This window comes from Indicator indicator, chromosome 7 (genome assembly GCF_027791375.1).
Source record: "Indicator indicator isolate 239-I01 chromosome 7, UM_Iind_1.1, whole genome shotgun sequence".
NCBI classification, from domain to species: domain Eukaryota; kingdom Metazoa; phylum Chordata; class Aves; order Piciformes; family Indicatoridae; genus Indicator; species Indicator indicator.
The window spans coordinates 14,646,484-14,667,766 of NC_072016.1; the positions used below are offsets into that span (position 1 = coordinate 14,646,484).

At 35.3% G+C, this 21,283-nt stretch overlaps 1 protein-coding gene across 1 annotated transcript in view; it reads right to left on the reverse strand.

The window, feature by feature from the left end:
• MYOF (myoferlin) overlaps window positions 1–21,283 on the reverse strand; it is a 65,065-nt gene that overhangs the window by 29,042 nt on the left and 14,740 nt on the right. Inside the window, exons 4-22 of the mRNA XM_054382219.1 lie at window positions 19,680–19,788; window positions 18,377–18,461; window positions 16,545–16,705; window positions 15,893–16,021; window positions 13,994–14,056; window positions 13,831–13,881; window positions 12,232–12,262; window positions 11,727–11,842; window positions 10,985–11,111; window positions 9,665–9,768; window positions 8,377–8,445; window positions 8,220–8,263; window positions 7,888–7,970; window positions 5,149–5,187; window positions 2,787–2,911; window positions 2,219–2,335; window positions 1,673–1,850; window positions 768–892; window positions 17–123 (exon numbers count right to left, since the gene is read on the reverse strand). Of these exons, the coding sequence (XP_054238194.1) occupies window positions 17–123; window positions 768–892; window positions 1,673–1,850; window positions 2,219–2,335; window positions 2,787–2,911; window positions 5,149–5,187; window positions 7,888–7,970; window positions 8,220–8,263; window positions 8,377–8,445; window positions 9,665–9,768; window positions 10,985–11,111; window positions 11,727–11,842; window positions 12,232–12,262; window positions 13,831–13,881; window positions 13,994–14,056; window positions 15,893–16,021; window positions 16,545–16,705; window positions 18,377–18,461; window positions 19,680–19,788 (1,863 nt within the window). The remainder of the gene's footprint in view (window positions 1–16; window positions 124–767; window positions 893–1,672; window positions 1,851–2,218; window positions 2,336–2,786; window positions 2,912–5,148; window positions 5,188–7,887; window positions 7,971–8,219; window positions 8,264–8,376; window positions 8,446–9,664; window positions 9,769–10,984; window positions 11,112–11,726; window positions 11,843–12,231; window positions 12,263–13,830; window positions 13,882–13,993; window positions 14,057–15,892; window positions 16,022–16,544; window positions 16,706–18,376; window positions 18,462–19,679; window positions 19,789–21,283) is intronic.

Below are 21,283 nucleotides of genomic sequence, written 5' to 3' on the forward strand. Positions count from 1 at the left end.
AAAAAGGTACTTTTACCTTATATCTTCTGTAAGTTCATCAATCAGTTTCAACCATAGCTCAGCTAATTGGTTTTCAGGTATTTTAGACTGCATTCCTGATTTTAAGGTGGCCAAGTTGGATTGCTGAAGAATTTAAACAAAAAGGAATTCCACATATAAACTTCCATAGCAGTTTATAGTCAATATAAATTTCAAGACTTTATACATACAAATAAACATGATTAAAATCCAAATACAATAAAAGACTCAAATATGGCTCAGGTTTGGACATTTAACAGGACTATTCATATATTCTTCCTCACTGTATTTAACAATGCATGGTATTGTACCTCACTTGCAAAGCAAATAGCAGTTCTACAGACATGCCTCTAACCAACACTGAGAATTCTTCCTTCCTTCTCTGGATCCATTCCTGTGCAGTCTGCCCTAGGTGATCTTGCTTTGGCCTGGCAGTCAGACTCGATCTCTAGAGGTCCCTTCCATACACTAACATTGTGTGATTCTGTGATTCCTGTGGGAATTCCCTGAAAATTCAAGCAAGAATGTGCTGGACCTTGCCATAATACAGACCTATGATTAGCAGTGCCATTTGCTACAATGAGCTGCATTTAATTTTGAATATGAAAAAAAGGAGGGAAAAGTGTCAGAAAACTGTCTCCTAATTTACCCAAAATGTAATTTTTTTATTACAGTTCTAAATGAAAAAAACAAACAAACCAACCAAACCATGCTGAAAATGAAAAGCATATAAGTAAAAGAAAGCTTACCAGTCTTTCAGCCATGTTTAGGATTACATTCACAGGGTCTAATCTATGACTTATGTCCTCCCAAAAAGAAGTCAGTGTTACAACTGGTTTTGTGTTTGCCCATGGCAAGTAGTAATAATAATTACCTGGTGTGAAATATTTGTATGTTAGAGTTAGAATTCATGGCAGGAACATATAGTGTACATTGCACATGCTCCTACAATTCTTTCATTTATGTAGCTAGTCCAAATTTATCAAAGGGTTTGTATTTTTCAGCCACTGCAGCATCTGCTGAATGGTAAACTTTCAAACTCCAATGGCATTTTTTCAGTAAGTTATCTGTTATCATGGTTATTATTACTTCCCATAATTGAACACTGTAGATAGTACATTAATATAAGTGTATCTCTGAAATAGAATATTAAAATATTTTCCAGAATAAACCTGTTTGCTTCATTTAATACACAGAAAAATAATTTCTACTTTTTGCAGTTAATAAAAAAATTAGGGCCAAAATACATTTTCCTGTAATCCACCTAGGTTGTTTTCTTTTAAACTGCCAGACACCTGGTTTAAAACAAGCTTTCATTTTATTCTGAATCATAATGTTCAAAAGGTATTTTCTCTATTTAATCCCTAAATTTTAGGCACCTTAAAATAGTATGACTTTTTTCTACCAGTTTTTCAGATCTACTATATGGCTAAAAGATTTCATTGAAATTCTGTTAAGTATTTCTTTAATAACCCTAGTGGGCTTTGCAGCCTAACCACTGCAAACGTAACAAATCTAATCTCAAAACCTGTGAGGAGCCACACTTTCTTTTCTCTCATGTTTACAATGTTTTTAACAGTTAGGGATGTCATTCCAAAGCTGTAAAATAGCAGGAGTTTACGTCATTTTATATCCATACTAGCGTCATCCTTACCATCAAAAACAGCACGACTGTACTGAGTTGTTGATGCCAAAGGTTTACACGTGGTATCAAACTTGTTGCCATAGTTACCAATGCTAACTTCAAACTGGATAGGCTCACCAGTGTCTTGCAGCATGGTAGCAGAATGAAACACAGCAGCCAAGGAGAATTTCCGTCTACGCTGGTACTTCTACCAAAAAAAAAAAAAAAAAAAATCTTTTTATTTGCATTTCAATATTTGCAAAACGGGATCCACAATTATAGAAGATAACAGCAATTTCTTAGTGGAAATAATAATGCAAATATTTTTTTGTCTTTTTGAGAAGCAATCAAAAAGATGTGTTTATAATAAATTACTGTATTTATGAGTAAAAAAAAAAGTTTCAAATTAAGATTTCATGCTTAGATTTCATTTTTGTAGCCACACCATCAATACCCACCTCTCTTAATTCTGAGATTCAATTAATTTGTTTCAATTTCAGTACGATAGATCATTCTCAAAAAGTAGTCAGTCACAGCACATCGATTACCAACACTGACTGTAAAACAAGGACTTACCTCAACAACCAGTAAGTCATCATTAGGAATCGTCTCTAACTTTTTATTAACAGGTTTGCTTTCAAATACTGTAGAGAGTTCAACCAGAATTCTCCCTCTATAAGCAACTCCTTCTCCCTGTAACATAATCACACACTGAATTAAAATTTGTGTATTTCTTCTAACGTAGCATACTTTTTCTTTGGCTGTACATGAAAATTGGGGTTCACTAAAGTGTTGTCTGCAGAGGCATGGACAAATGAAATGAAGCAGTTGGATTTAATTAATACTAGAAGAGAAAAAAATATATATTTACAAAAACAAGGAAATAAGAAACACAAATGCATGCAAAGGTACAGATAGTGAAAATCATCAAAACCACTGCTGCTCCTTCAAAACCACCTTTATAACCAAAACAGGTAACAATGCAAAATACTATCACACTTATTAATCATAAATGTAAAATATTATTCAAAACGAAACATTAGAAGGAGTACAATGGAAACCAAAACCACGTTAAAAAATATTCATTCATTGATTAAAACAAATCAAGGATAATTATTTTATTAAAAATAATAAAGAAACTGACCTTTCCAAAGTTTAATTCATCATATGGGTCTGGAAATCCAGTGTATTCCCTTGGGCTTCCATAAAAGTTTAGATAACAAGGTCCAAAAGTTGGTAAAAAGCCAACTTCAGTATCTCCAGTGTTTGCTAAAAGAAAACATGACCATTTTATCTTTGTTAATTATAATTCAGAGCCAGAAAAATGATTAACATTTCTATAAAACCCAGTAGAACAAATGTTAGATATTAGTTGGGTATTAGTTATTAGTAAAGTCAGAACACATTATTCTCTGGGTATGCTATATGACTTTAAAGTAACTATACCAGTGACCAGCTGTAGTTGTTCCCAATCCCCTCCTTCATTGTCCAGAACTTAGTAGGTACTGCTTCATGCAGTAAAAACCCCACACAATACACAAAACTTCTGCACCACTCCAAGTATCAGGTTTTCATTTATGTGAAAGAGTAATAACTTGTGTTAACAGAAAACATGTTTTCTAAAAATAAATGGAACTGAACAAAAGAACATCTACAATCACTTAAATGCATAAGCCACTTCTGTAGCTGAATAGCTACAAAAAACTCTAGTGGAAAAAAAAGCCCTACTGTTTAGCATAGTTAATCCTACTGTTCTAGTTTTTAGTACATTTTTTCTGTAGTTATACTTCAGGGTAAAATACAGACTACTGCAAACTCTAATCGTGACTGGGGCGTTGTTTCTCTCAAACCTCCCCTGTCACCAAGCTAAAATTCATTCAGGACTGAAAGCCTCCAAATTCTGTCAAGTCTCATTAAATTTTGATGACAATAAACTCTAATCTGTATACCATTCTTATTCCACAGCAAAACTGGGAAATTTTAATCTGCTAAATATAGCTTAAAAAAATAAAAAACCACAACAACAAAACCCAACTGTTGGTTTAAATAGCTAAGATAGGAAACTGAACACCAAATCTATTGTTTATTTCCAGATATTTAAGATATCTAAAAACTTGAAAAAGTATTTCCACTGCTAATGCTTAATGTTATAACTTTATATTTTTAGGTGTGTTCCTGTTTTTAGCAGGAAAAAAAAAACATAGCAAAGTCTTATTGTATTACTAGTGTTATCTTTTGGGTTTGCAGTCATGCCTTGCAAATTTAAAAGATGAATGAGTTTCTAAGAAGCATTTTTAATAGGCAAATTAAAATCTACACTTCAGCAAGTAGCAATCAAACACTTGCAAAGGCTATTGACTGATAAATTTGATGAGTAGCGCAACAGGGTTTGAACAAGGTAAGCAAAGCACATGCAGAAAAATATGCATAATTTATGTGCAATCAGGGAAGTTTTTATACTCTTTTCCTTCTTGTATCCTAGCTTATGTCTTTGAACAAATGATCATGGTATGAAAAAAAAAAAAAAAAAAAAAAAAAGAGAATTGGGTTCTAAGCCTTGCGAAAGATACCACTGCAGCACAAAGACAGATGCATGTACCACAGGAAAGGATAGCTGAGATAAAAAGTGACAATAAAGGGTTATGCCTTGTATGGCTGTGCCACTGTGACTACTGAGTGACACAACTGGAAGGAACACAGTCTCAACAGAGTCACACAAAAACAGCAAAGTACAAAATGGAATTTTACAGTTCTGTATTTTCTGTTTGAATACTTTCACATCCTTACCCTAGGAACCAGAAACAGATAAAATTTGAATTAAAAGAATACCAACTCTTGTTGGAATATTGTCCAATTTATAAAAAAAAAATAAAATCTAACACTGAAGTACTCACATCCCATTTAACTTAATATTATTAAGACATATTTAAATATTTGTGTTGATGTTGCCTTCCAACTGCACTCCAGTTGTATTTATTTCTAACTCTCTATATATATATATATATTTACCACAATCTTTCAAAACTGGATGTCAATGTAGATAGTTACATAAAAAGCCCTCTCTCCAGGTTTTAACAGAATCAGGTTTCATTGTCCAAACTTTATTTATATGACTAAGCATAAGCAAAACAGCCACTAATTATTTTAGGCAGTTATTTACTTCTGCAGGGCTGTGCACCTGTGAATATAGTAGCAATCTCATAGTCAAGTTAAAAACTGAAAGCCATTGTTAGATAAGCACTTTATAATTGAAGCAACTGCATGCTCAACTCAAACACAGCTTAAAGCACCAGCCAAATATCAAACCGGTTCCAGTGCCAAAACTGTTTTATACAGTCAGTTATGTTTGATACTCTTTAATCATAATGTTGAAGTCTTTCAGACAAGTAGTTTTGGGGTTTGTTGTTTTTTTTCTTTTTGTTTTTTAAGATGATGGGCTTTCCTTTGGCAGTACTTCTCAGTTTGGGCAATGGAAAGCAAAATCAGTAACAGACGAAGATATAAACCTTCATATGACGAAGCCCCTGTTCCCGAAGATGAAAATTCTATATTATGAAAAGAGAAGAAGTTACATGACAAGTGACAACGGTATTTTAAAAACAAACACATCACAAAGCAATCTGCTTTAAAAATAAAGTTGAAGACCCGAGAAAAAACGAAGTTCATGTGGGCTAGAATTTTGCTTCCTTATTGAAATATGAAGGTATTACTCTTCTTGTACAAATTTCAAAGAAGAGAGGAGAAAAAAAAAGAAAAGTATGCAATTGTGCGATGGCTTTAAGACAGTCTTTTTAATTATTCTTCACTAAGTTCGAGCAGAGAAAGTGAAAGAATGTAAATAAATCACTATTGGGCGTAAGAAAGCAAAATAATGGTTATTCTAAACACTTCCATTGGAGAGAGAGAAGTGTTTAAGAATCTCCACTCAAAACAAGGTTGGGGAGTTGGGCAGTTTCAGCTTGCTCAGCTTCTGTCTGCCTGCTTCTTCTTTTCTGGCTGAAGATAACATATGGACCTTGACAAGCTAAGTCTAACAGCCTCTCTGCTTCTTGACTCTGCCTTCTGCCAGGGAGGCCTGGGGGCAGTCCTTCTGGCTGGGAACGAGACCCCTTTGGGGAAGCAAAGGGGGATTGGTTGTGCTTTTCTGTTGACTTTACACATTTGTGAATGTTGTGAATAGTGTATATTTGTACATATTCATTGCATTTCATCATAGATTGTAGTTTTGCCTGTAAATAAAGCTTTCATTTGCTTCCAGACTGAGCTAGCCTGGTTATTGTCAGTGTGGGACGGGGATTTCAGCTCTCACACTGTTGCAAACTGACAAAAGAGATTGTTTTGGTGTTTCTGTTTCAGCTTTGTATAGTTCTCCATCCCACAAAATAAAAATTTCAACAATTATTTCAGAAGAACATCAAGAATACTTAAGAAAACCACTACTATTCAGGGCCCATTAGGCTATTTAATGTATTGAAGGCTAGTTCAGTTTCCCAATCCCTTAGAAGTCAGAAGAGGCTTCAGGCATGGCACTGACCTCAAGGGAATATAATATAAACTATGATTTTACATGGAAACAGCTTATTTCAATATCAGCACCTGAGCAAAGAGGGAATATAAGACAAAAATTTTCTCAGTACTAAGTATCTAGACTTTCAAATCCAGGTATTGATGACTGTGGACTCAGCAGCAGTTCAATTTACACACTTCTATGTGAAGTGCAGATGTCTCCCCAGAGCTGAATCTTCCCTAACAGCCCAACCCTTCTGTCTTTGATTTCCCATTGCCTTTTTCTGTAAACCTTACCCTTGCCTCTGGTTTTGTGTGGGATATACTAAAAGAATGTTTGCATAAAGTCTTACTTCAACAACAGTACTTCTAAGAGGACAGGGTTATAACTTGGAAGTTATATGACTGAAAATACAGTTCTATCCAGCAAGGTAAATACTTGGCTTAAGAACAAACCAGTCTGTCTCTGAGAAGAATGCATCATAGATTTCATAAAAACAACAGAAAAAAAATAGTAATTTAGATTCTTATTGTGACAATGATGGAAATGGTTTTGAGCCAATATCCTTCAACCTAGTGTAGATAGATAACAAATGTTAAGCCTGTTTAGCCATGAACTTTACAATTCTGTATGGACAACTAATATGCCATACTATGTTCTTTAAAACTCTATTCTGGCAAATTAACACAGAATCCTTGTCATTGAGCTGTCTTGGTTGTAATAAAGATCTTGGTATAAAAAGGAGAGAAGATTATAGATACGAGTCACAAAGAAATAATCAATAATCACAGTGTTATAACATAAATGTAACAGAAGGGTTTTCTAATATTTCCCAAAATCATGGTACAAAAAAGTTCTTATAATATTGTAAAGGGAGTTTTATTACAAAAGTATTTTCCAATGGGGACAATACGTTAGGAATTTAATATCCTGCCTAACTAAATTTTTTTTCTTGCAGTTAATCAGTTTTGGTTTTAAACCTCTATGGAATCACATATCCAGTCATCTATACTGATTGAAACAAATAAATTGCTTGACATCATAACACTGAAATTCAACTCTTCATTCAGTGAAGCTACTGAAATAAGGATTACTAAGTACTCATTTGGAGCACCTATGCAACAATATGCAGTGCTCATTTCTAGTAAGCTACTGAACAGAGACTGATGCAAGTTCCCCCAACATCTCAAAGTGGCCTATTAGTATATAGGAAATAAGCAGCTGGTTCTAGACAGTTCCTGTCAGCTAATTACTCAGGAACATTCCTCAGCTTTTAGATTTTTCTCCCCAGAGAAACAACAGGCATGCTTATAAGGTGGAAAAAGAAGTCTTGTCTACTAGTGCCCAGTGAAGTAATAATTATGAAATAATGACTTTGGATGAGTTTTAAATTAAATATCTTATTAAGTGTTTCAGTACATTTCCATGTCTCACTGATGATAGATTGTCATATCACAGTTTTCTGAATTTGGGAAAGTACTCACAAATCTGATTAACTTCTTAACTAGGTATAAAAGAACACAATTTTTAATTCATTACTGCTATTTCCCTGATGATGTGGTTTTAAAAAATATATTTTTTAGGAGCATTGTTTTGAAAACTCCAGAAACAGATAATCTTGTTGCCACAGAAGGGAGGAACTGCACAAAAAGATATACTTTCTTAGAGCACTGATCTTTACTATTCCTTATAATAACACAAGAGAAGACACTAAATTACATACTGCTCAATCAATTACCTTCAACTTCTCCTCCAGAAGAAGCAATTTTTGAAAGACTTAAATATGTTGTTCCTACTACATCATTTTTTGTAAGACGATCCCTACAAAAAGAAAATCAGAAAGATTATATTTAAATATAATGCAGGTCATCCTACAGACAAATAAGCTACCAATGACTTAAATGCACTCAAAGATGGTGTACACACATTTTATAACAACTGGAATGCTTTAGTACCATTAACACAGATAATAATGGCTCGTCACAATAGTGAGCTGTATCATGAACTAGACATGTCTTCCTTTTATAGCTTTTACCTTGTCAATTACTTTGATTAAAAGTACAAACTCACCAGTCAACAACTGCAAGTTTTATTTTCTCACACATGGAGGGAAACTGGAAAAAAGGCACAATAAAAGAACCCATTACATATTTCACCTCGGTAATGTTAATGCCTTAAGTTCCAAAAGGATGTGTGCTTTCTATAGAAACAAGATAAAAACCCTGACCTTGATTTGAAGATAAATAATTTGATTCCACTCTGGATTAGCGTTTTTCTCAATTATATTTGTGCAAACCTGTAAAAAATTAAATACAGCATAACTAAGATGAAATAGACAAAAAAGCTTACATGAACTACAATATAGGTGTATCACATTCAGTTTGGTATGGTCAGGGGTAGCAGTTAATGATAACTCCTGAGTGGTTTATGCTGCAGTAAGCCATTAGTCTCCAAATGGTAAATACTGCTAAACCACTCTGCATATGCACAACGTTTAAACCTAGGACTGGAGTTACCCCACAGGAAAAAAGCTTGTTATTTCCATTAGCTACACTTCAATGTGCTTTCACACTACACTGATCACTTTTATCACAGCAGAGAAATGAGACTACAGAATTACTTGATTCCAGCTTGCTTTATGCAGATTTTAGAGTAGATGAAGGAAATATTCTACGACAAAGCCAGTATTATTTGCTAATCATGTCTACTGAATATCCTCTACATTACTGTCGTGATGACCTGACTAACATAATAAAGGGCTGACACCTTCTTAAGAAAAAAGATTGGCTAGCAATGAATATAGGTTATGCAATTGTATTGCATCTCAAATTTGGTATTCTAAGGAAAATACATTCATAGATTTATAGAATGGTTTGGGTTGGAAGGGATCTTAAAGACCATCTAGCTCCAACCCCTTGCCATGGGCAGGGACACCTTCTACTAGACCAGGTTGCTCAAGGCCTTGTCCAACCTGGCCTTGAACATTTCCAGAGACGGGGCATCCACTACCTCCCTGGGCAACCTTCCAGTGTCTCACACCCTTTCTGGAAGGCCACTATAAGGTCCCCCAGGACCCTTCCCTTCTTCAGGCTGAACAGTCCTAGCTCTCTCACACTGTTCCCATAGATGTGCTCCAGCCTTCTGATATCTTCATGGCCCTCCTCTGGCCCTGCTCCAGCAGTTCAATATTCTTCTTAAGGTGGGGGCACCAGAATACATTATTAATCTACAAAGTAAGGTACAAAAAACTCCCCAACAATCAGGAACAACTGGTAGGCAAGCTCTTTGGCATCCATCAGTTCCTAGCATTTAGTCATACATTCTATTTACTAGTCATCACCTTTACACTCATTCGCTTCCACCTTGTAGTTTGCCCTTGTTTTATGAAGTAAATTTTAAGGTTAATGCTTTTTTATTTCCATTATTTCAGTAAATTTAAGCATTTATACTGGCATGCAAATTTTATTCCTAGGACTATTATAAGAATGCAAAGATTCAGGTATTTACTAAATTACCTTTTTCCCAGCAAAAGAAACTTCTACAAATGGATCTACCAGGTTTTTTTTGTCTGCTTCTCCTCCAAATATCTCCTTCACAGTCTGTGCAAAAGCATCATCCACTGGAGAAGTGTCAAAGAAGAAACCAAGGTTTATGCTTATTTATTTATTCAGCCTAAAGAGTAAATTGCCCATAGGTATCCCACCGAAAAATCAACCAGCTTACAGATATCTAGTTAGGTTAACATCTAACTTGATAAACAAATTCTGAATAGTGTTGCTGGTAAAAATTGAGGATTTAGGCTTAGGAGCAATTTCAAGAATATAATTTTTTTTTTGAAACATCATAAAGAGTGTTCATGTGCTCCTGAATTTAGAGACATAGTTGTATTTAAAAAAATGTTATGCATGTACCTATAGATACTGTCGTTTGTTGACATAGGTGAGAAATTATGCTAAGAAGGGATAAAAAAGCCACGTATATTCAGAAAGCACATAGAGCATACGATGAGAGAAACTGCCTTCTCAGCAATATAGGGTTGATAAGTAAAATCTCACTACACAAATTCAGGTCAAAGTTCTTACAAAGTCCCAGGCCCTCCAAGGCTGTTTACTTAAGCTTATGGTGCTCAACTTAAAACCCGTAATTGGAAGCAGCTTTCTGAGATACAACCAGTTCTTAGTTACTTATTTCCACTGACCACTCAGGAGCAGGGTACTGACAATATAGCCAGCCTTGGCCGTCACAGCAGTAGCTGACTGATTTCAGCAGTCCTGTGGCCTTTTCACCCTTCCAAAACAGCACCTATGAAGAACTAATAAATTGCTGGGAAGAGGAAGGTGCAGGAGGCCATCAGCACTACTATTTATCTACTAGGATCTAAGTAGCCTTAGAAAAGAGGACTGCAGGCAACCAGCTGTCTGGTTAAGTTCTCAAGAATTGGCAGGGACACTGACACATGCAGAGTATACTTGAGCTAGACATGAACAAACATCCTGCTTGTCTGTGCAATGTTTGTTGTACTTGAACATTAGTTATATGCATGTAACTTCTGCAGCTGGAGAAGGGCTAACGATGGTGACCCTTCCTCACTGTTAGAAGCTGTGTTGCCCACTCAGCAACAGACAAACACTACTAATTCAAGACATTAAATTACCCTTCATAAGAATTGAGTATTACAAAGGGACATGAAATGGGCCACTTAAGCAATCACAGGATTATTGGCTAAAATGAAAATGTAAAACACTCAAGATGCTTCATGTTCAAGGAATGTTTCTGGAGAGTTAACATGAGTATTTCTAATGGTAGTCAACTACAAGTGGTAAGAAGCTACGTACTTTGTGGAATGTCCTCAGCTCTGTAGATTTTGAGAAGGAAAGTGACCCATCGAAGTGCAGTTCCAGCAGGTAATAACAGATTGCTCTCCACATCATCACTTTCATTGTCTCTTTCCCTTTTTTCAACCTGTTGGGAAATACAGTGATACACAGCATCTGGTATATAAAAAAGCATAATGTACAGAATTAAGGTGACTTGTTTAACTGGTACCACCAATACTCTTCAGACAGAAGATTGTCAGTTTCATTATAAAGAATGAGATTCTTCATAACGCCACAATTCTTCACAAAAATTAATTCTACCTAAACTATTTTACTGACATTATTGTCTTTAAAGTACTCAATTGCAGGAGCCCATTATAAACAAACTTTTAAAATAATTTTGGCATTTGTACAACACCAACTTGATACAATTTTCATACTCATTTCAAGATGAATATTACAGTAAGACATTTTACTGCAAGTAGAAAAGGCAAACAACTCTCACCCAAACCATTCCAAGAATCTATGAATCAACACACTCAGAGCTGGTCCAGAGGTTGCTTAATTAGTCAGAATAACAAAATAAGCTTTGAGTTTGGCACTTAGTAGTAGTGAATGCCCTTGCAACAACATGTAAATATTGTTTTACTTTGAAATACTGCTCACAGAGTGAATTAAAGTGCATTTCAAAATGCTGGGGGGACTTGAATAAATATCCATGGAGTGGAGAGGGGAAGAAAAACATTTAAGTGAAACTTACTGGGGGCTCATCTCCAGTTCCCAGGACAAACATGCTGACTTTGATATATCCTTTAGCTCCTGAATTTGTATCTTCAGGATTACTCAGCAAAAGCCATTTTCTCATAACTGCATGGCCTAAAATAAAACAAGGACCACACATCCCAGTAATATGCATTACAAAATGGCAGAAATTATAACATCAACCCAAAACAAACCTAAACAAACACAACCCCATATCTAGTGGCATCAAAACATTGTGGCACACTCATTCAATTACCAAATGTTTCTACATTATTTTTCACATTTTAGACTTTTCATACCAAAACTAATATCCAAGTTTTAGGTGCTTGTACTTCATCTCCAAACCACTGAAAGGAGCTATTTACTACTGGATTATTTTTTAAGTTAGTACTTAAAGCAGCAATCTCAAATCACTTTCAACTTTCATTGACTTTACAAATTTCATAAAATGTTTCAACTTCAAGTTTCAAGCTGGAAAAGAAGCTTTGAAGTAACTGGCTTACCAGGCTCATCATAAACATAGCCAATGTCAATCTGAAATAAAAGAACAAAGACATTGCTTTCAAAGAAATCCCAAAACAGAAAAATGCTAGGGCAGCTCCTCCCATATTTTTCAATGCTACTACTACATTGTTGTCTTGTCACAAACAAAACAAAGTTTACATAGCATACTCTTGGGAAAAGAGGAAATACCTTACACTGAAAAATTGTGGATTTGGAATAGATACAGCAGACAAGAAGAAAATGCAAGAAAAACAGAATTAACAGCTGTAGTTACTTTGTTCTGTCATCAAACCCCCAGCTTTTCCAGTTACCAGAGAAAGATAAGGCTAGTTTACTGCTTCTTGAATTCTCTGTGCTCCCCCATTACTTTATGTTCAGACAAGCTTTTCAGAACTCTTTTGTTTCTATTTCCTGTTCAATATCTCATCCTTCAGTTCCAGAAATGAAGGTTGCTTTTAAATGAATAATTTCCTTTTTACTTTATGAAGATGATGGGGAATTTTCCTCTTTACATATAGCACAACTGTATTCATTGTATCAGATTTCAAACGGGTTCAGGAAGGCAGGTATGTTTGTTTATGGTAATTAGGGCTAGCACTCCTTTCAGGTAAAGTGAGAGGGTGATTTTCTAAAGAGAATTACCCTTAGGGTTTTCTCCTGGAATGTGTGCCTGCAGGAACAGAAAATAGCTAAAATGACATGCTGTCACATGCTTAGTGAATGATCAGTTCTCCACAGAGCAATATATCACTCACTCTCTGAATCACTAGAAATCACAAAGCTAATAAGCAGAGAGAAGCAAACCAACCAGCTTTGTTACAGAAGCAGCATAATTTAGAAAAGTGCACTCTTTCACACTTGCATATTTTTGTGAAAAGCTAGACACTTGCTGAATTTGTGCAGCACACAACAAGCAAACAGCAAATACAGACAACATTCATATGGGAAATAGAGGATCCCAGAAGCTGTCATGTGAGTTCTTTGTACTGCTTTAGGACCAGAGTCAATAGCCACAGGTTTGCTCCGAATATTTATTTTAACAAATACAAACAATCTCACTAATGTCATCAGAACCAGAGATTACTTTAACTAACAGAATTTTCCAGCATCTCTTTTACTTAAATTTAACAAATACAATCTCATTAATGCCATCAGAACCACAGAGATTACTTTAACTACAAGAATTTTCCAACATCTTTTTTACTTAAACTTCTGACCAAAGGAACACCTTTCCACATCACTTTAGAATGTGTATCTTTATCCCACCATACATATCACCATTCTGCCTATCAGCTACCTAATAAATTTAACTCTTCAGACCCTACCTCATATCAAATAGCCACTGCAATACATTTTGAGCCAAAAAACCAAATCTACCTAAAATAGACAATATTCTTTAACAATAATTTTCTACTTAAATAAGAAAACTATACTAGTGTTCTGAGGAAATGGTCTCTAGCATGATAAGCAAGACAGTATCAGGTAATTCTCTGTCTCCACACTATGGTAGTATAAATGTAAACATGTAAAACAAGTACTTAAACATTTATTTGTTTTTATTTAATTTAGTCAAGACAAGAAAGTTGTTTCATACACACCTTAAATTCTCCCATTAGACAGTCTGCTCGTAGAGAGTAAGAGTCATACACCTAAAAAGACAGACAGGCATGAAGCAGGAATATTCCAAAACATTACAGTGAAATGGCCATAAAATACTATATGCATCCAGCAGCCTTTTGAACATGCACTATTTTTTCTTACCCGAATGCTAACTGTTTCATCAAGCAATTCTAAAGGAGTCATGTGGACATTGTAGAAAAAGATCTGTTAAGGTAAAAAAAAAAAATATTACTGTCTTCAAATGAGAAGCACATAATTCTCTGAACAGAAAATGCAAGAACACTCTTTTAAGAGGTTTCTGAAACATACCTCCTACAGTACTTTTACCCTGCCCTCTTGCTAAACATATTATATGGAAATTTAGTGCAGAATAAAAAACTAAATTCAGTAAATAAATGTAGTACAAAATAGACAAAAGACACTCCCATCTTCCATTTGAACAAATACAGTAGAAATAGCTGTGCAGCAGACTTTCAGCACTGCCTTTGCTCCTTGTTCTGCATTTCACATTTTCCTCAGGGGAAAAACTTTGGGAATGATAAAGGTTGTCCATGGTCCAAGACATTCAATTGTCATCTAGTTATCTCTGGTTTAGCTGTCAAAAAGGTCTTGTTAGGCCCAGTGCTTATTAGAGATTGTAGTCATAGAATGCTTTGGGCTGGAAGGGACCTTAAAGATCATCTAGTTCCAATCCCCCAGCCACGGGTAAGCACACCTCCTACTAGGCTAGGTTGTTCAAGGCCCCATCCAACCTGGCCTTGAACATTTCCAGGGTTGGAGTCTCCACAACTTCTCTGAGCAATATGTTCCAGTGTTTCACCATGGTAAAAGATTTCTTCCTAATGTTGAATCTTTCTTTCCGTTTGAATCCTTAGCTTTCCTGCCCTGGTCTCTGACTACTCAGACAACTTCTCTGTGTTCCTCTCAAGATACCTGTCCATGCTTCAACTCTCTGTAGACCTCCTTTTTGTGCTCGATGTTTTGCACCTTTGAAATTCAAGTCCACAGGAATAACTCTGATAGTCTGTCAGCATGAAGACATACTGACTATTTATCAGCTTTTTTGTTTTATCAATAGTATATGCCTCATTAAGTTAGGTCTTAGAGCCCAGCCATGCTCCAGTCAGCACTTTATCCAACAAGAGAAGGGTACATAGATGTGGTTGCTGCTATTCCATGTTTAGCCTAGTCTGGATACTGACACTGGCTAGGAAGTGATTCAATACAAGGTGCCACCGGCTTTCTCCTTTCCCCGATTTTTGCCACTGCTTCACAAACTTTGACTGCTACCTACAGCTTAGTTCAGCTCTCAAATTTTTATAGCTTGCTTGGTTTTGCCTACACATGTCAAACATTCTTGCCAGTGAATTCCAAAAGTCTTGCATTTTCCACATTTGTTCAGATAATGAGAGTTATCCCTCAGCATTATCTCTATTAGGCTTAATGTTTCCAACAATAGTCTTCCAGACATGGGATCATGCTTCTTTTCTTCATATGGCTTTGGATTTTCTTCTGTATTTTAGTGTGTTTAATGTACAGATCCCTGTCTAGACAAAGCAATGTAGTTGTGCTTTTACAAATCATAGATAGCAAGGTAATGACATTCCCAGATTCTGCATGGCAATTTTATTGACTCAAAGCACTGCACTGAAAGCTCATCTGCACACACCACAGATGCCTACAACGATTCCTAATTATTTTTTCTGTGAATTTATAACCAGCACACAACCACTCAAAGTCGTTATTATGTAACACAGCTAACTGTATCAAAGAACATGTTTCACAGATTTCATCTGAAGTTTGACTTCCTTCTAGATAGCTTTATCTTCTAAGACTGCCAGCAATAGAGATGCGATTAGAGATGTGAATACATGAAGAAAGGGAAGGGAGCTGTAAAATACATATTAGTCATAATTACCCTTAAACGTTAGCAAATTCTTATTCACTGATCATAAGAAAAGCTGTAGTGACTGTTTTTCTACATTTGATGACATCAACAGTGTTGATAACATCAACAGTGTTACTACATCACTCACTCACTTCATCAAAATACGGGTTGTTTCCTCTTTTGATTCTTGTTCGGTGTGTCTGACCGCAAACATGAACTTTCACTACTGGTTTTATGTTATTTCCAGGCAACTGACGACCTTCAATGACTCTAACACGAATCTAAAAAAAAAAAAAAAAAAAAAAATTAAAAGATCAAGTATTTGTAGTAATTAATTTCATGTATTAGCTATCATCCTGGTGACAATTTCTTACTATACCATCAAAAAACTCAGACAACACCTGAAGTAGCTGGCAGATAAGCAGTGGACAGACTTTTCAAACTTAATTATAACAGTAAGTATAATTTTACTCGAATTTTACATGACAATTTGGGCATGATGATTTCAGTAATTTTTTTTTTTTACTTGCTTTTACTACTTATTTTTAAAGTTGCTATTGTAGTTTGCAATCTATAAAGCTATATAAATAAGGTTCATCTAGATTTTGGCCAGAACTATACAAAACTGGACATCTCTGTAACAGGCAAAGCTGAAGAATACTTTTGAAATGCAGGCTTTCAAATGAAGAAGCTAATTGTCTCTACACAATCTGACATTAGATTATGCCAGGCTGTGTGTGAAAGGTGCAATGTCATGCCAGACAGGAAACAAAAAGAACATATATAATTTAATAAATCTACTACCTGGAAATCTTGTGGTTTGTTAGAAAGGATCCTCCGTGTTTTCTTCCCTTTGGTGATGCGTTTAGCTAGCTGAGCTTCCTTCGTGCTATTTGGAACTGTTGGTGTGATTCCACCAACAGGACCATCCATGCCATCCTCATAACCTCCATCATCTTCTCCATCTCATATAGTAAGAAAACAGTGCAGTTCATAAGAAAATATCCAAGGCATCCATTAAAATTATACTATTACCTCATTTCAACAATTTTTTTGCTAACCACATGCTTCCAACTCCTTTTGAAAGCTAGTAATTTTAGCCTGCCTAACAACAAATTTCAATCCCCATTAAACTAACTGTAGATCTGTCCCTCTTCAGGATGCAGAATATCTAACACAATTTCCATACACTTTTTGGAATCAACTAATTGAAGTTTTAGGAAAGTACAATTCAACTGCAATCATCACCACGTGATTGCAAAACATGATGCATAAATATTCAGGCCGCAAAAGTGTGTCACTCCCTTGTGATTCCAGCTTCTTTTCTTAACTGAAGGACAGTGACTATGTCAAAATCAAATAGAAGAACAAGCTGTGTCTCTGATGGTTAGAATTAACAGAATGTTGGCTAACTTTCTGAATTAGTTTGCCAACACAGGATGAGGATTGCTTTGCACAATGAAGCCTGCAATGACCCTTGTAAGAGACAAAAACGCAGAGATTCCCATACCATGTATTTCATAAGCAGAACACCCCACCTCCCTAACATCTTTCAAAACCCATCTGCCTGGATGGATCCATGTAACAGACTGATTACACTCACTGACTGAACTGAAGCAATCTCAGCTGGGGAGGTGATTTCATTTCATGGGAAATAGGTATTTACAATAACTAACTAAGGTGTGTTTGATAATTTGCACTGAAATAATTTTCATGCAATTGCTGGATACTAGATAAAAACCTGTCATGTTCTATTTTACCTGTATTATGCTGTAATTTGAGCAAAATTTTTAAAAGCTATAAAAATAATTTAATCTAAGTCAGTTTTCTATTAAAGCCTTCAAGTCCACCTTTCTGTTAAACTATTTTGTAGTTCAGTAATTAAACACAAATCTTTTGTGTTTGCACTACTTATCCTTCCACTTCCCAAAACCACCTCTCAGTGAAATAAAAATCAGTGGAATCAAAATTTACCCACAGAAGACTCCTCACTCCAACATTTTCCTTTTTACATTATCTATCAGCATATAACAGTCAAACTGATTTATTTCTCCTCAAAAATATAACTTTTCCTACATTAATTTTTTTCTGCACAAACAAAGTCTGGATATTAAGGTAATTATTTGTCAAATGCAAAAACTTTTTACTTCACAGTTAAGAGTCTGGAAACTCAGAGGATCTCAAAAACACTCAGCAAACTGTCTTTCAAAACTTACTTATTCTACAGTTTAATGATTTAAGAAAATCTTTTCACAAAGTTCCTTGATATTGAAAGTAAGGGAACATACTTTTCAAAAAATGTGATTCGGCTAGCCTTAGCATTAGAGTAAAGCTGTCATTTCATTCAAAACCCTTTATTTTCTAAACAAAAGCCATTTTGAAAAGCTCTTAAGCAACACCGTTCCTTTGTAACATGATTTCACTAGACAAAATGACACTAAAAAAACATTTTATGTCAGGAAATGCCAATTTTCTTCCTCGCTGTAGTTCTGAATCATCACTATCTGGCAGTCTCAACATGCTTGCTTCTAAGTACATTTTTTTCTGATGAACAATGCTGTTGAATCACTTTCTTGGTTTACCTTAAATATTTCCATGACCTTTTAAAATAGTGTTCTGAGAAAAGATTGAAATACCTTCTTGGATACTGGTCCCTCCTGGATCATTTGGATTTGCAGGTCCAGCTGGTGGCTCATATCCTACTACCAAATCAATTGTTGCCTATAGAGAAATACATGAGTTTTTATGTAGCACACAATATTGACAACAGTTGATTCAAAGCTGAACAGTTAACTATTTATAGTCACAGCACAGTTTATAATAAAATTGGTAAATAAATAAATTGGTTTTAAGCTATACATACATACAAACAAAGATGACACAATTTGTAGCTAACGATACAGGCTCTGAAATAACCTCTAATAAAAGAAATTACTGTATTTATATTTAGAAAAGTCTCTCATAATACAAGTATGTAAGATGTTCTAAAAATTTCAATTTACTTAGTTCCACAATATTCATGACAGGCTAGGTGCCATTCTAAATCTGCAGATGGAAAAACAAAGGCAGTGGAAATAACACTATCTGATCAACAACATAGCAAGTCTTAGCCATAAGTAATATATCCTATCTGGCTCTTCTAGTTGCTTGTTCATACCACCATCCTGAAAGAAAAACATGATGTCATTTTCCATTCTAATTATAGAATTATCTTGCTTGTGCTTGACTGTGGTTTTGGAATATTGAACAAATCAGTTTTATTCCTAGTTGCCACAGTAATACAAGGAGTCAGCAAAAAAAGCCCAACCCTCTGACCAACTAACTATGATATTAAACTACAGCTGATGAGATACTGAAATTACTCTTAAAGCCTCTTATTAACCATACTATAAGCAATATGAAGTGCCTGAACAGCTAGCCTGTACAAATACTGAAAAGTCCCAGTTCTTGAAATTATTTAATAACTAAGTTAACAACCAGTTAATAACTGTTAAATGTAAACACACATTAAACCATTCTTGTGTAACTTTCTGAACAGAGCTGTCAGTGAGCATGTACCTGACTATGTGCTTTCTAGAATCACTGCTATGACACAGGTGGATATTAGAAAGAATTCAGCAAAAAAAATGCATATGGAACCTGTTCTGGTGCTGATTTCCATGCATACCTTGGAGCCCATAGTATTTATAATATATATAAAAAAATGCATACACAGAAAACAATTGATCAAACTTAAAAAGCTATTAAACAAACTCAGACAGTATAGACACAATTAGATCTTGTTACAAACTTCCTCTGTCTGGAGCTTTTGCTATGAATTCCAAGCATTTAATTCATAAAGTAAAAATAACTTGAAAATAGTTTTGTTTCACTATTAGCCCTATTGTTAAAACATTCTGGTGAAGAATACAGTAAAATAAGGAAATGTAAGCCACTCACTCCAGTTTCTTGTCCTCTTTCATTCAGCAGAGGTATTAGTTTGAAGGGAAAAGACCTGCTTTGGTTACCTACAAGATCCTTAAGTGCTACGGAGGCACTGCCAATTAATCTGCAATGAAGTAAAAATTATTATCAGAATGCAAGTATACAAACAGAAGTTGCTGTTGCCTTTTGCTGGTGCCTGTTAGTCGAACAAGTAACTCCAACCACGACTTGAAAACTCAAGACAAAAAAGGATCACTGCAAATGTTATCTAATAATTGTGTACTGCTAATTTATATTTTCTGTTTCACTTGACATATACTGACTACCCTAGGTGATCCTGCTTTGGCAGGGGGGTTGGACTCGATGATCTCTGGAGGTCCCTTCCAATCTCTAATGTTCTGTGATTCTATATTCTGGTGTTCATTTAAGACACAGCTTTAACCTAGAAGAGGTTAAACAGCCTAATAAAATTTATGTCTATTTTTAAAAATAATCTTCTGTATAACTTTCAGCAGCTATTTCACTTGTTTCAGCAATGGAATTACAACTGATAGACTACCAGATGTAATACTTGATTTCCCTACATAGCTTTGCAAGCGCTCAGATGAAACATAAGGTATAAAAAAAACCTACATACCACAGCTGTTCTACTACACAGAGACAAAAAGACATACACACATCTCTGTAATGAATACAATTAAACAGAACAAATGCAGTCAGTGAGTTTACTAGAGGCTTCACAAAATTCATCTTCTTGCCTAAACTGTAGATTTTGGTATATGTTGCCTCTTTGCCTCTAAATTCTCAGAATGTTTAATATGGCTCTAGATAGGCCTAACAAAGGAAGCTTTCCAGGAGATCTCACATTATGTGTTAAACCCTCCTGCACTACTACCCACTTTTGGGCTGTATTTGTCAGCCCTATCCTCTTCAAAAAAAGTGAAAACTGCATGCACTTTTAAGATAAGAAACTTTTAGGCACCGTTTCTAATGGTCTCATGATACCTGGCACTGTATTTTATTTCCACAGTATGCAGTAATAGTTTACTCCTATACTGAAGTAGATTATTGGAATAATTGAGATTTTTTTCCCCACAAAAAAGCCCAAGGTAATTCCACCCTGTAAATATTACAAAGAACAGGTTTGACAAACAAAATACCAGCTTTGCTGCCAAAGCAGAAAAAAAGATCTGTACATGGAGAGCTTAACTGAGGTCCCTTTAAACGGATTACAGTGGTTTTATAAGGAGAAGCTAAGGATGTAAGGGCATTTTTTTGACTTGGAGCAAGAGCACTATTATAGCTACCCTCAGGTTCTATGTCATTAGAGTATAATTTACTTCAGCAAAGTGCCTTAGCATAGGTGAGTATAAAACATTATTTTCCTGTAAATACACATTCCAGGTATTATACATTGCTACTTTTTTTTCAGCTGAGCACATAAAATAACTACGCTTTCTTTGGAATGACCTATTAGAATTACTTTGGTGCTGTCACCTCCTCAGTCAACTCTGCTTTCCCAGTTCATTTCACTCCTCCAAATTCCAGCCATCTTTTTGAAAATTTTGACTTGCTACCCAAACCTTTCACCTCTGGTCTGATGCCATTTCTAACCCCTG